Source organism: Hyperolius riggenbachi, chromosome 1 (assembly GCF_040937935.1).
Source record: "Hyperolius riggenbachi isolate aHypRig1 chromosome 1, aHypRig1.pri, whole genome shotgun sequence".
NCBI lineage: Eukaryota > Metazoa > Chordata > Amphibia > Anura > Hyperoliidae > Hyperolius > Hyperolius riggenbachi.
In genome coordinates, this window is record NC_090646.1 from 467,588,785 (window position 1) to 467,604,362 (window position 15,578).

At 42.1% G+C, this 15,578-nt stretch overlaps 1 protein-coding gene across 1 annotated transcript in view; it reads right to left on the reverse strand.

The window, feature by feature from the left end:
* The window catches only part of MED13L (mediator complex subunit 13L), a 220,627-nt gene that overhangs the window by 67,538 nt on the left and 137,511 nt on the right, over window positions 1–15,578 (reverse strand). Inside the window, exons 8-13 of the mRNA XM_068239868.1 lie at window positions 15,310–15,484; window positions 15,128–15,226; window positions 12,977–13,693; window positions 12,575–12,794; window positions 11,336–11,438; window positions 6,322–6,431 (exon numbers count right to left, since the gene is read on the reverse strand). Coding sequence (XP_068095969.1) covers window positions 6,322–6,431; window positions 11,336–11,438; window positions 12,575–12,794; window positions 12,977–13,693; window positions 15,128–15,226; window positions 15,310–15,484 — 1,424 coding nt within the window. The remainder of the gene's footprint in view (window positions 1–6,321; window positions 6,432–11,335; window positions 11,439–12,574; window positions 12,795–12,976; window positions 13,694–15,127; window positions 15,227–15,309; window positions 15,485–15,578) is intronic.

Below are 15,578 nucleotides of genomic sequence, written 5' to 3' on the forward strand. Positions count from 1 at the left end.
CACCCGGCTGTCATCAGCTCACCTCCTCCTGTGCTGTAAGCAGAATTGTGCAGAAAGGCAGCGGCCCTGCATTCTCTCATATTGCCCCACCCGGCTACTTTTTGATGCCACCCGGCTACATTTTCATGCCACCCAGCTACATTTTCATGCCACCCAGCTGGAAAAAAATTCTGGGGAGAACACTGAGCCTCCTTATATACCATAATTGATCATGAAAGAGGATTAGAGGCAGTTAGATCTCACTTGGAGGATGACAAATCTATGAGTGAAATTCAGAGATGTTTTATTCTAAAGTCCCTCAGAATAATTTTGGAACATAATTACTTTGAATTTGATGGGAGGTGGTACCTACAGGTGGGGGTGGGGGGGGGGGGGGGGGGACGGACAGCTATGGGGACCCGTTTCGCACCTGCGTATGCTAACCTATTTATGTCCCATCGGGAGGAAATGTATGTTTATGGGGAGCATGGCCCAGGTGCGAACCCGGTGCTTTGGCGTCGATTTATTGACGACGTGCTATTAATATGGAGAGGTGATGAAACCTCACTTGAGAGGTACATTGAAAGGATTGGGGAAAATGATTGGGGAATTAAGTTCAGAGTAAACATAAACAAGAACACTGTGAATTTCTTAGACCTAGAATTGTACATGGGTGCCAATTCATTAAATACGAGAACCTTCCAAAAGTCTGTTGAGGTTAACAGTTATGTTTTGTATACAAGCTGCCATCTCCTGCGTTGGTTAAATATTCCTAATGCTGGGCATACATGGATCGAGCCGCTGGCTCGATGCCGGGGCATCCCCTCTAGTCCCCGCGGGCATCCCTTATCACCCGCTCGATTACCAGCTATTGTCCGCCGGCGGGGATCGAGCAGGGAATCTGGCAGGTCATCGGACCTGTCGGATATTATCAATCGAGCCATCAGCAGCTCGATTGATAAGGAGAAAACTTACCATGTATGCCTAGCATAAGGGACAGTTCACGAGATTACGCTGGAACTGTACAGAGGTAGATGAGTATGATCAGGAAGCAGGTAAACTTGTGGAGTGCTTCCTGGATAAAGGTTACCCTATGGATCATATACAGTGGTGTGAAAAACTATTTGCCCCCTTCCTGATTTCTTATTCTTTTGCATGTTTGTCACACTTAAATGTTTCTGCTCATCAAAAACCGTTAACTATTAGTCAAAGATAACAATTGAACACAAAATGCAGTTTTAAATGATGTTTTTTTATTATTTAGTGAGAAAAAAACCCTCAACACCTACATGGCCCTGTGTGAAAAAGAAATTGCCCCCTGAACCTAATAACTGGTTGGGCCACCCTTAGCAGCAATAACTGCAATCAAGCGTTTGCGATAACTTGCAACAAGTCTTTTACAGTGCTCTGGAGGAATGTTGGCTCACTCATCTTTGCAGAATTGTTGTAATTCAGCTTTATTTGAGGGTTTTCTAGCATGAACCGCCTTTTTAAGGTCATGCCACAACATCTCAATAGGATTCAGGTCAGGACTTTGACTAGGCCATTCCAAAGTCTTCATTTTGTTTTTCTTCAGCCATTCAGAGGTGGATTTGCTGGTGTGTTTTGGGTCATTGTCCTGCTGCAGCACCCAAGATCGCTTCAGCTTGAGTTGACGAACAGATGGCCGGACATTCTCCTTCAGGATTTTTTGGCAGACAGTAGAATTAATGGTTCTATCTATCACAGCATGCCTTCCAGGTCCAGAAGCAGCAAAACAACCCCAGACCATCACACTACCACCACCATATTTTACTGTTGGTATGATGTTCTTCTGCTGAAATGCTGTGTTACTTCTACGCCAGATGTAACGGGACACGCACCTTCCAAAAAGTTCAACTTTTGTCTCGTCGGTCCACAAGGTATTTTCCAAAAAGTCTTGGCAATCATTGAGATTTTTTTTAGCAAAATTGAGACGAGCCTTAATGTTCTTTTTGCTTAAAATTGGTTTGCGCCTTGGATATCTTCCATGCAGGCCGTTTTTGCCCAGTCTCTTATGGTGGAGTCGTGAACACTGACCTTAATTGAGGCAAGTGAGGCCTGCAGTTCTTTAGATGTTGTCCTGGGGTCTTTTGTGACCTCTCGGATCAGTTTTCTCTGCGCTCTTGGGGTAATTTTGGTCGGCCGGCCACTCCTGGGAAGGTTCATCACTGTTCCATGTGTTTGCCATTTGTGGATAATGGCTCTCACTGTGATTCGCTGGAGTCCCAAAGCTTTAGAAATGGCTTTATAACCTTTACCAGACTGATAGATTTCAATTACAGTACTTTTGTTCTCATTTGTTCCTAAATTTCTTTGGATCTCGGCATGATGTCTAGCTTTTGAGGTGCTTTTGGTCTACTTCTCTGTGTCAGATAGCTCCTATTTAAGTGATTTCTTGATTGAAACAGGTGTGGCATTAATCAGGCCTGGGGGTGACTACAGAAATTGAACTCAGGTGTAAAACCACCTTTAAGTTATTTTTTAACAAGGGGGGGGGGGGGGGGGGGCAATCACTTTTTCACACAGGGCCATGTAGATTTGGAGGGTTTTTTCACACTTAATAATAAAAACCATCATTTAAAACTGCATTTTGTGTTCAATTAGGTTATCTTTGACTAATAGTTAACGGTTTTTGATGAGCAGAAACATTTAAGTGTGACAAACATGCAAAAGAATAAGAAATCAGGAAGGGGGCAAATAGTTTTTCACACCACTGTAGAACACTCAAGGTTGACTGTGAGACAAAAGACCCGGGAAGAATTAATGACCAAAAAAGCCAAAAATGAATGGAGTGGTAATGACTTCAGTGTGGTCCTCCAATATACGGCACAATCCAGTAAGATAGCGGGAATTATTAGATTGTGGGTGAACCACTGCCCAAAAAAAACAAAACTTCTCTTTAAAAGGGCCCCAAACATAGGTCTGTCTATTGCCACGGCAGCCAATGAGTGTAAATATGATGTGGCTCAGGAGAGACGAGGCGTAGGCGGTTTTTCCAGATGTGGTCTCTGCCTCAACTGCAAAAGAAGCAGGAATCCTGGTAATGCTGGGTACACACTGAGATTTTCTGGTAGATTTACTGTCAGATCGATTATTTTCAGCATTTTCCGATTGATTTCCTATTAAAGTGAACGGAAATCGATCGGAAAATGCTCAGAGATCGATTGGAAAGCAAATCGAACTTGTTGGAAATAATCGATCTGACAGTAAATCGACCAGAAAATCTCAGTGTGTACCCAGCATTAGATAGTGGAGGTGGAGGCACCGGATGCAACGAGATACAAGATAAAGGATTGGATTACTTGTACCACCTGTGGTGTGATCTATTGCATCCAGTTCCCCTGCCAGAAAAGATATGTGGGAAGGACTAAAAGACTCCTGCAGCAGCGAATAGGGGGAACATTTTAACAATATTGTTAATAAGAAGGAGGGACACCCACTGTCTAAACATTATAAGGAAAAGCATAATGGGTCCCTAAGGGACACTATCTTCATTGGTTTGGAAGTTATAAAACGTGGAAAAAGGGGAGGTGACTACATACATAAAATGTCACAGAATGAGTCCAAATGGATTTTCCAATTGACACAATGGTTCCAAAAGGCTTAAATAGTGAAATGGAATTATTTGCCTTCTTTAAGTAGGAAATTGGAATGTGTTAACAGTGGAGTCTGCTTTCCCCTCTCCCCCCTTCCCTCCCCCCATCTCTTATACCTGTTGATGAAATCGGAACTGTAGGTTTGAATACCTTGGTTTTGGAGATGCTAAGGAATAGTTAATTAACTGGATGAACTTGGCACTTAAAAGGAAGCCCTATTGTCTTACCTGGGAACAGGTTTTTTTTATCTTGATGAGGAATTTTCTTTAACACTAGCCTTGATATCGCTAGAAGCTTTGTGTACACAGTGAATATACATATATATTTTTTGGAAGGGCCCTTCCACTGTGTGTAATCGAGGTGTGATTGCAAGGTGAAATGATTTTGGATTAGGTCCATTTTTATTGTGTTTGTATGATTTGAATAAATATCATTGTTTTTTAGCGCAGCTACTTTTATCATTTGACATTTTGCATATTATCACTGTACTGACACACTGTTAGGTTATCTGCCTGTTCAGTTCTATAGAGTGCCAGGGACAAGAGGTAAGTCTCCCACTGCAGATATTCCAATAGAATAATAAAGTCAAGTCAGGTAGGACAGCATGGTGAATTAGTAAAGACATACCGTATACAGAGACAGAGCACCGATTTGTAGTTGCCAACACGTGCAGAGTGCGTGTACCAGCATGCTTTAGTATGTACAGCTTCCCGTCTCGCTCCCGCTTGCTTCCTCTAGTGCCCCATGCAGCTGATGAGCTGGCCCCAAGTGCTCCAGGCTAACTTTGTCCAATCATGTGACCGCAGTGGACCTGGGGCTCTAGTGGCCAATTCAGAAAGCTGACGGAAAGCTTAGAGGATGCAATCCGGGGGAAAAGAAACAACAACAAGTAGCTGTATATACTGTAGCATGCTCTGCATAAGGGTGCCCCCCCCTAGACATCACCCGTAATACATGCTCTACAGATCGGCCAACACCCCACTTTACATCCAGTAAGTGCAATAAAATATATAATTAAATAAATAAAAAAAAATCTGTCTATTCGCGGCAATATATATGGCCATTAGGAACATGGTGAGACAAATGTATTTAAACTAAGTAGTAGTTTCAGATGAGACAATCACAGGTATCAAAATTCTTAAGATCCGGGACCAACTAGCAATTGTTGCAAACGCTAAACTATTTACCTGGCAATCTTGAAGGAAGGCGCAATTTTGCATCATTCCTTCAACTGCTCAGAAAATCCTACAGACAGCGCATTAACGATTTCATAGAAAACGTAAGCAACATAGTGGAATAACCCTCATAGGCCTTTTATTCTATATCCACTTGGATAGTGGAACCGCACCCGCTCACTGAGCTTCGGGCTGGTAACTCAGGTTGCTCTGCTAAGGGTAACAGTTTTATAAGAGGAAACAGTCTAAGGCCACATACACACATCAGACCATAGTCTTTTGAAAATGAAAGATCACAGACCAATCTTACCACCCTTCATGTAGTATGAGAGCCATACTCTACACAGTCTTTTCTATGGAGCTGAACTCCACATCAGAAAAAAATCTGTGCAAGATGCTGCACACACAGATGCTGTACAGACACAAAAGATCAGTATCTGCAAAAGATCTGTTCCTGCCAAAAATCCATTCCTGCAAATTGCAATGATAGTCTATGAGATCTGCAGATCATCATACACACATGATTTAACTGACATTCATCTGCAGATCAGATCCACCAGGATGGATTATCAGATCTGCAGATGATTGCTTGATCTGCAGATGAATGTCAGTTAAATCATGTGTATGATGATCTGCAGATCTCATAGACTATCATTGCAATTTGTAGGAATGGATTTTTGGCAGGAACAGATCTTTTGCAGATACTGATCTTTTGTGTCTGTACAGCATCTGTGTGTGCAGCATCTTGCAAAGATTTTTTTCTGATGTGGAGTTCAGCTCCATAGAATAGACTGTGTAGAGTATGGCTCTCATACTACACGAAGGGTGGTAAGATTGGTCTGTGATCTTTCATTTTCAAAAGACTATGGTCTGATGTGTGTATGGGGCCTAAGCAGCGTGTACTCAATGCACATGCGCAGGACTACTGGGAAGCAGTTATGGGAGCTGAAAATCCATAGAACATCAGCTGGAAAAATCTCTTAATATTAGCTTTGCAAGCTTCCCACTAGATGATTCTAATGCTGCCAGATTCTCCTTTCAGTAGTAAAAAGGTCCTTCCCAGTCCCCCTTATGCAGGGAACATGTGCGCATTTTCTGCACAGAAAAACCGAGAACTGATTTTAATCAATGGTCTAGTTCACACTTAATGCAGGGTTTTTTGTTTTTTTTTGCACACAGGAAAAAAAAGAAAAAAGAAAACTGACATTCTGCACATTTTGTCTGTTTTCCCCATCAATTACATTAGCTTCTGTGGAAAAACATGGATTTTTATGCATAGAAACACACTTGGTGTTCAGAAAACGAAAGCAGAAAAAGGCACACAGAAAATTGAAAGTGTGTTCCATGCCTAAATGTTTTCAACTACTGCTCAGCTGCATATATGACTGTCCTGACAGAAATGGCAGACAGCAAATTTTACTAATAGCAAAATCTGTTATCAGGATTGCTTTATATGTTAGGAACATTTCTAAAAAGGCTATGCTTTAGAAACCTTTTCTTATTGTCTAGACAACAAATACTTAGAAAGTGTTATAGCATAAAGAGCTCACCAGGTCTTCATCTTCAGAATTATCAAAAATGTTGTCCAGGTCATTAAGGGAGGGAGCCAAGTCAGTAACCTGCGTGAGGCTAGCTGCTATCCCCCGGTCCTGCCGAGGATCTGAAGTGCAAAGAAAAAGATTGTATGTTCATTGTCAGATTTATTTATAAGCAAATAAAACTTGCCACCTACACGTCACACTTTAACAAATACATGTCAATGGTAGATTAGGTTTGTTAATGTTGTACTAATAAACAAAACACTTTCTGGGACATTTGCAAACCTTTTAGCAGTTTGGGTTCAAAAATATTTAGTCATTTTGTTTACACAAGCATGCCGGAGAGGGGCAGAGAGAGACATAGCAGAGACATCTTAAAGGAACACTATCAATTAATATGTTTTTTAAATTGAGATAGGAATAGTTTGGGAAGTGCTGTTAAAGGGAACCCAAGACGAAGACCAGCTAAAAAAATGAAAAAATATTTTATACATACCTAGGGCTTCCTTCAGCCCCATCCACATGGATCGCTCCCACGCCGCCGTCCTCTGCTGCCTCTATCGTTGGTACCGGGTCCCATCACTTCCGCCGGACGCGACCAGTTTTCCGCATGTGCAGGGGCTCCCTCCGGCTCTTTACGCATGCGCCTGTGCAGTACGGAGGGAGCGCACTGCTCTTGCGTCGACTGGCGGAAATGACGGGACCTGGTACCGGCCGACAGAGGCAGCGGAGAAAGGCGGCGTGGGAGCGATCCAGGCTGATGGGCTGGAGGCAGCCCCAGGTATGTATAAATCGGTTATGCTCTTTGTCTCTGGTTCTCTTTAAGTACATGGGTATACATTTCAATGCTTATCTTTTTGTTTACTGTTATATAATTCATTTTACAATTCAGTGTCGCCAAATCTGACGGCTGAGTGAATCAGAGGAGGTGGGATTCCCTGCACACTACATCTGTTAACCCTGTGTGTTAAAGAAAGCTCTCATTGCAGCTGCCTGTCTCTGTGAGCTGTCTGCAGAAAGCAGGAAATGTAACTTATGTGCAACATAAACATTTGTAATAGTATGTGAAACCTGGCACAAGAGGCATTTCATATAACCCTGCTTCAATGTTACATTGTTCTTAGCATGTCAGATTGCAGAGATTCACATATGCAAATAAAACATTCAAAACATAGCTAAAATTTACACACAATGAATTAAAACTGTTACGTCTGATATTTAATATGAAAAGTAGGAAAAGGTTTACACAGCTACTTAGACATTATTTGTACATTGTCATTGTCGAACACTTGGTTTGATAGTGTTCCTTTAAGTAAGAGGGATATGGAGGCTGCCATATTTATTTATTTCCGTTTAAGCAATACCTGTTGCCTAGCTATCCTACTGATCCTTTGCCTCTAATACATTTAGCCATAGACCACGAACATGCATGCAGCAAATGGTGTTTTTCTGACAATTTTGCTGAATCGGATAAGATTAGCAGCATGCTTATTTCTGGTGTGATTCAGACACTACTGCAGTGAAACAGGTCAGTAGGGCTGCCAGTCAACTGATACGGTTTCAATGGAAATAAATATGGCAGCTTCCATATACTTCTTACTTCAGGTTCACTTTAAGTAATTTTACATTCAGCAAGTGTATTCCAAGAGATGGCGCTAATACAAGCATAATTAAGGTGGACCTACAGTGTAACTTTAGACTTAACTTGATTTAATAAGTTACTGTGGTGCATTACTGCACAAAAATGCAAAACTTTAAAAGCTCAGCTTAATGCCTTTGTGCACTGCATCCTTTCTTTCTGTATCATATACCATTTACCTCACTGTGTATTATGCACCTACTCTGGGGTGATATGTACCCGAGCGCTGTCCCCCAAGGGATCGATCTGCCGTGCATCAGAACAGCCTCGATGCTGTACATACGCATGTATGTTGCTATGCATGGGGGAGGGACAATGAATGCACGTGATGGACCGGCGAAACAATGTGATCGGGTGTCACGCATTGCTTAAGATCCTACATGCCAGATCTTTAGCAATGGTCATTGCACCCATGCTAGTCTGACGGCCCCGTTTCTCGGCCGTAGCAGTCATTACCATCCACCACAGCTGACTTCAGACTAGCGTGGGTATGGGCCTTAAAGGTGCCCACTAATGATCCAATTTTACCTGCTCATCATTCGGATCAGATTGGATTAAAGCTGCAAGCACATACTTGATTACAGTCGTCTAAACAATTGTCACTGATGTGTTTGGGTGAAATTTTAGGAACATTGCTGTACACACTCTCCTTAACTATTTGCCAAGTTCCCCGTTTTATTCCATAAAGTAGGTAGGGATAAGGAAGAGCAAGAGGTGCCCAATTTCAATAACTACAATAGAACAACAAGTCAAGATTCGATGAGGCAGATCATAGTACATTAGCACAATATTGTTTGATGAGAAAAACACAACTAATCTATTAACTATATCCTTTCTCGAGAAAACCGGCGTGTCCAGTGAAACCGGCCGACACAGGTGATGGTCCCGCAGTGTGCCGCTACAGTGCTAATCAGCATCACCACTGGGAGTTGGAAGCTAACTGGGACAGTAAACCTTATGCAAGTTGCCGGGAGTGTGACATGGAGTACTGACTGCCACAAGGCGAGATGTCGCCATAGTGGTGAAGCAAGGTCTCTAAAACTTCTACCACTAATATCCAGCGAATCCAACTGGTGACTACAAATGGTGAGACCGTTCCATACTTTATTTTCCTATGTTACACTCATGGCCAATATTAAGCACAATTAGCGGCTTTATATGAACTTTATATCTAATGAGGCCCAATCGGACTATTCAACTGTTTATGCGCATTGTTGAAATTTACGCAATTTATTCTACCTCATGGACTATTGCATAATTATGAATACAGATGTTTTTTGAACACTGCAGTTACAGAAGGATGCATTTTTATGGACATTGTGACAGTCATTTGAGGCTTTATATCAAGAGCATAGGCGATTTTTATCGCCCTGGGTCATATATACAGTGCGCACTGTGGGACTTTCACAGGTAATACCCTATTAGAGGGTGTTTTAAATATAGGGTTTTGTAGGATTTGGTATTATTTTATGTATGAGCAATAAAAGTTAATTTTTATATTGCAGTAATCCGTGCTGTGGTAGCGATTTGATAATTTATGCAACTTGAACTTTATCTCATTAGCGTATTTAGTGGTGAAAAATGAATTTTAGTTAAGAAAAATCCACTGGAAAACGTATAAGCATTGGACCTGGCCTATCAGCAGTATTTCAAAATACTAACACTGAAGTTTGATAATGAATAAGGATAGAAGGTACAAAAGAAGACAAATGGTTGTCATGAGTTTTGTGCATTTCAAACTTGAAGCCAGCAACAAACAACATCCTTGACCCCCTTCAATCTGGCTTCAAAAAACATTGCAGCTGTGAAACAGCCATCATGCAGATCTGTATCGATCTGCTCATGGCAAGACACAGAGGCCAATACTTCATCCTGATTATGCTTGACCTCTCAGTGGATTTTGACTCAGATGATCGAGAGAGATCTTGCTTAGCCAGCTACAAGAGTACTGTGGTATAGATGGCTTAGTTTTACAGTGGTTCAACAACTTCCAGGCTGGCAGATCACAAAAGGTATCCTTGGGGCCTTTATTCTCCAACCCTGTACCACTAAAATAAGGTGTATCCCAGGGTGCAATGCTATCCCCTCTGCTGTTCACCATATACATGCTGTCACTTGGAAAGATCATTCAAAAACATGGCCTGACATGCTGATGACACCCAGCTAGAAGTATCATTCAAACCTGGCATCACAGTCCCTACTCCACTGCTAAAACATAACGCTGAAGACGTGTGAAAAAACACAACATGCAGAAACACCTGATCTGTTACATGCTTGTTTAGGGGCTATAGCTAAAAGGATTAGAGGCAAAAGATCAGCAGGACAGCCATGACTGGTATTGCTGAAAAGGAAATAAATATGGCAGCCTCCATATCTCTCACTTCATTTGTTCTTTAAGTGCTGCTTTAAAAGACATTTGTTCTAGACTAGAGATTTAAACCAGGTTTGAATTTTTTATATATTTTGTAACCATCATTCAAATGTCTTCCATGAAAGACAACTACCGTTATTAAGAGATTTTAACCTTTTATAACAAAGTATATTTAAAATGTTTATATCTATTTGATAACTGTTACTGAAACTTCTATCTCGAGACCACTTAATGTAGAAAGTATCAACTTTCATGTGTAAAATTTAGGTAGATATATATGGAACTGCCACATTTGCTTTTTCCCATGCAAGGCTGTTTAGATTGTAAGCTCGCAAGAGCTGGGTCATCCTTCTAATGTTTACTATTTTGTTGCAATATTTGTGCTTCTTGAGACTCTGCAGTAAATTTTTTGGTTATACCCATGTTCCTCTTGTCATCTTATTGTGCTTTGTAAAGCGCTGCAGAATATGTTGGCGCTATATAAATAACAATAATAAATGTTGTGACTATCTCTTGTTAATACAAGAGTTTTTTTTTCCTGTGACAAAAAAGAGGAACTTTGAATTTTATAAATATGTTAATGCAAGCATGTGACCACTTTTTAAGTACCCGAGTTGACTTTGCAATAGAGGCCACGGTGGGCTAGATTACCGGTTACTGGATGTGCTGCCACTGCTCATTGTTGTCGGGGTCTCTACCTACCCCAAACACTGCATCCGTCCAAAAGTTCCTCTGAGCGGTGCAGAGTGATGAATGAACTGTGTAGGCACGAGTTCGCAATCACGCAGGGCTGCAGTTTCTTTGACTGAAGATCCCAAATAAGGTCTCCGGATATGATCAGCAGCAGCACATTCAGCAGTAAGGTAATCTATCCAACCATGGACGTTATTGCACAGTTAAGTCAATTCAGGAGTACTTTAAATGTAATTTTATTGAATTACCACTTTCAGAAGCTCTACTTATTTTTTTTTAAATCTGTAAAGCCCAACTGACGGATATTAATGTGAAGTACTCACCAGTTTTAGATGTGGGACTAAAGATGGACATGGCGTCTTTCCCATCAGGCACTGGTACAGGGTGCTCCGTTGGCGATGCATCCTTCTCAAACTCTTCTTCACTCTACAAGAACACAGGACAAATGTGATTTATCAAGTCAAACACTTACAAGCAGTCACACATGCCCTCCTGCAGTACACCTGTGTCTAAGGGCCCTTTTCCACTACCAGGATGTTGTCATCCAATCCGTGGCGACAGTTTCCATTAGTGTGATTCATTTCGTGTGCACGGCAGGGCGATCAGACTTCCCCCCCCCTTTTTTAGTGGGGGATGACCTGCTGGGGGGGGGGGGGGGGTCTGATCGCCGCCGCTCCGTGTGGTCGAGCGGGGGGGGGGGCTCTTCAAAGCCCCCCTCCATAGCGTTTTCGGCGCTCCCTCCTTCCCCCTACCTCCCTCTCCCTCATTCAGCTGCGCAGGACGGTTGTAGGATAAGCTTCAGCCTATCAAATGACGGCGATCCCCGGCCAGAGGCCGGGGATCGCCAATCTGCGTAGCAGCGCCATATTGATGTAAACAGCGGGGATTTCTTCCCCGCGTGTTTACATTAGGCGTGCGAGCCGCAATCGGCGGCTCGCGCACTGTTCACGGAGACTGTCTCCGTGAACTGACATGGAAAGTTTCCATGTAATAACCACTTAAACCCGCCGCCGCCTATCGGCGTTAGGCGGTCCTTAAGTGGTGAATAAGTGGTCCAAAACGTTTGTTTCAAGAATGCTTAGCTAAAGCAAGGTACACAACATACAATTTTCTGGCAGATCTAATATTTCTAACATGTCCGATCTGAATTTCAATCGATTTTCCAATCTTTTTTTAATCGTTTTTTCAATAGATTTTCATAGAACTGAACGAAAATTGATCAAAAAACGATTTAAAAATGAATCGAAATTCAGATTGGACATGTTGGAAATTAATCGATCTGGCAGGTAAATCTGCCAGAAAATTGTATGGTGTGTACCTAGCATAAGTCTCCAGAATCTGAAATATTGTAATTTACCTTATGCAAAGCAAATACAGATCTTCTGGGTGATAAAATGATAAAGTAATTTTATATGTGTGACTGGAGTTTTCTTGCACATCCTGAAAGAGCTGCAGGGGTTTTTAAACACTTACCGGTATTACACCCTCAACTGGTATTTGAAGTGACTTTCATCTAGTAAGTTTTACTTACACTTCACAGGACTGTCATGAGAGCTATGTACCTTTTGCTTTTGAAGGTCCCGCTCTGCTCCAATCTTGCATTTCTTGCTTGTAGTAGTGAAACTGTATTTTATATCTCCATCCTCAAAAGTGTAGGGATCAGTGGAGTCACCAAATCCCTCACAGAGATGGAGGGGAAGCTGCTCCCCATAGCTGTTTTCTGCTACAACCTGACGCTTCTCATCCAAGACTTTAAAACGTTTGTTGGGCTGAGCAAGAAGCCTAAATAAATGGAAACGTGAAATAAGAAAAGGTACTGCACTCTGCATCCACATTCTCCACACACAACTAAACATTGCTGCCCATCTGCCGAGCGCTCCAATTATTTATGCTAGAAACTAGATATTTCCATGCCTGGTCAGGGATACCCGCTACTTAATCAGCATCATTGTAGAGTTCCTCACCTTTTAAGTGCAGTACTCTCAGATCCCACCTCCGGTTTTGTCTCGTACCACTCTCCCTGGATTTCTGGCGGACAAAAGTCTATACTCCCTGTATGTGGAAGCCTGTATCCCTGCCACCTGTTCTCTGCTTGGTGGTTCTGGGGAAGCCCAGCACAATACAAACGTGTTTCACTCATTTCTGTCATCATAGGCATGCCAAGGCTGGCAGCCATTATCGTCCTGTCATCAAGTGGCTGCATTTCCAAACCATTTGGGTAAAGATTTGATACGGCCACCTCTTGATCAGGCACTTCGACCTCTTGTTGTGGCGGCTGCGGGCTAAGAGTAGGGGGCATAGGAGAAGCAGGGGAATGAGGAGAGTCTGTGGGATGTACTGGTAAAAGCTGTTCCATTTCCCCTGCAGGGAGTGCAGCTGAGAACTGCCTGGTTGTGGTCGGTGCTCCATTTACAGGCTCTGTTACTTGACGCTGCTGTAAGGGTTGCTCCGGGGCCAAACACTGCTCATTTTGTGTGGGTGAAGGGCGGTGATGAAATGGAGTAGTGGCTTTTTTCTGAAGCTTGTCTGCCTTCTCTGGGCGATCGTTAGGTTTGTGCTTGGACGAGGCAGAAGGCTGAAGGGAAGAGTTACTGGAGGACGGTGTTCCACCCACACCTGCTTGGGAAACTGAAGGAGGACGACTTGCACTTTGAGCACCACGCTGCTTGGAGAGCTTGTGTCTGCAGAAGGTAATGTCAAAGATGCAATAAACCAAAAAATACTGGAAATTACTTTTCTAAAAATGAACATCATCTGATCATATTCAACACAAGCAGTCATGTACAAGGTGTCAAATTGTAAACTTAGCTCATGTACAAGGTGTCAAATAGTAAACTTAGCATGTTCAGGGGTAAACAAAGGTAAACCATTTGCTTGATTTGGCTTAAGGGGAACCGTAAGTGAGAGGTTTATGGAGGCCGACATGTTTATTAACCTTTTAAACAATGCACATTGCCTGGCTGTCCTGCTGATCCACTGTCTAATACTTCAAGCCACAGATCCTGAACAAGCATGCAGATCAGAGGTCTATGACTAATCTGACGAGATTAGCTGCATGCATGTTTCAGGCGTGGGATTTAGACCCTACTGACTAGAAAGATCAGCAGGGCTGCCAAGAAATTGGTATTGTTTAAAAGGAAATAAATATGGCAGCTTCCATAGGTCTCGCACCTCAGGTTCCTCTGAACATTTTCAATGTAAAAGCATCTGAATCTTAGATTAAAATAGACCTTGCTAATAAAAAGTACTGGCGTATGTGGTTACTGCAGCCAACGTCCCCTGCTTGAAGCCCAGTCTCAGCAACTCTTAAGTTGGCTGGCTCAATAGGTTTTTACAGAGGCACAGCAAATAAAAAATATTAGGGGCAAATGCATCACAACAGGAGCAAAGAAAACTAGAGGAAAAGTGCTGGTGTTGCCCAGAGCAATTAACTACGCAACTGCTCCGGTTTTGAGCATTTTCTAGACTTTTGTTTTTCTTGCACTTGTTCTAATTAGTTTCCCTGACTTATATGTAGCTGGTTAAACTAAGTGCAGCTATTGTTTTAAAGAGAGCTAAAACCAAACTTTTTGAGGAGATTCTCTGTCTTTTGTGAGACCTGTGAGTCCCGTCTCTGAGTGCCTGTGCTCACTATCGCAGTTGTGTCTGTTTTTCAGCAACTGTAACATTGATGTGTTGCTGAAAAGTGGACACAAATGTGTTAGTGGGCTCAAGCCGTGAGTGGGAAAATTTCCCTCACAGGCACATCCAAACATTAGCCCGGTAGAAGGAACTGGAGGCCACACAAACCCATTCAGTAATGCTGCCTAAAACCTTACATTCTGAGTAAGATTATCACTCCAAGTAGATCGAGGTAACAAAAACCTATCCCAGGGAACTACTGGTACATTTTGGGGATTAAGCTCAATACCAGTAGGCCAATCTTAAAAATATGGAATGTTAAAACTGCTTTAAAAAGTGTCAATTTAGAAAGATTCATAAACTAAGGAATAATTAAACATAAAAACACTGTAAATCAGTAATAGATATTACATTGCCTGGATCACGATGAATAAAGCCAGCACCCTTAAGACTATTTGGTGTATAGAATTGTGTAAGATATAAACAGTCCTCACCTGGAACATAAACAGTTCACCCTCTGGGTTGGATCCACGAAATCCCAAGGTGCCCTGCTCACTGGGGTTTCTTCATCTTGCTGGTTGATAACAGACACCCTTTTAAAGAAGGAAAAAAATGTCTTGCATATCTTGGGAAAAAAAGAAATAGAAAGGGACACTAAAACAAAAGACAGACATACTTGGATAATGGGTTTCTGTTCAAGATGCACTCCCTCCATGCTCTTTGTGTCATGTGACTTCGTAGCTTTAAATAGCTCCTTCCTCCATGCTTGGGACTGTGCCTTGAGTGATTGGCTAGGTCCACACCCCCTTGGGTGCTCCCATTTGCCGACACATTTGCTAACCTAAAATCTCCTGTAAAGAGTTTATCATTTAGACCTTCAATACATAAATTGTAAAAAAAAAAAAAAAAAAAGGAAGAAAGCATAACAATATCTGACACAATCAA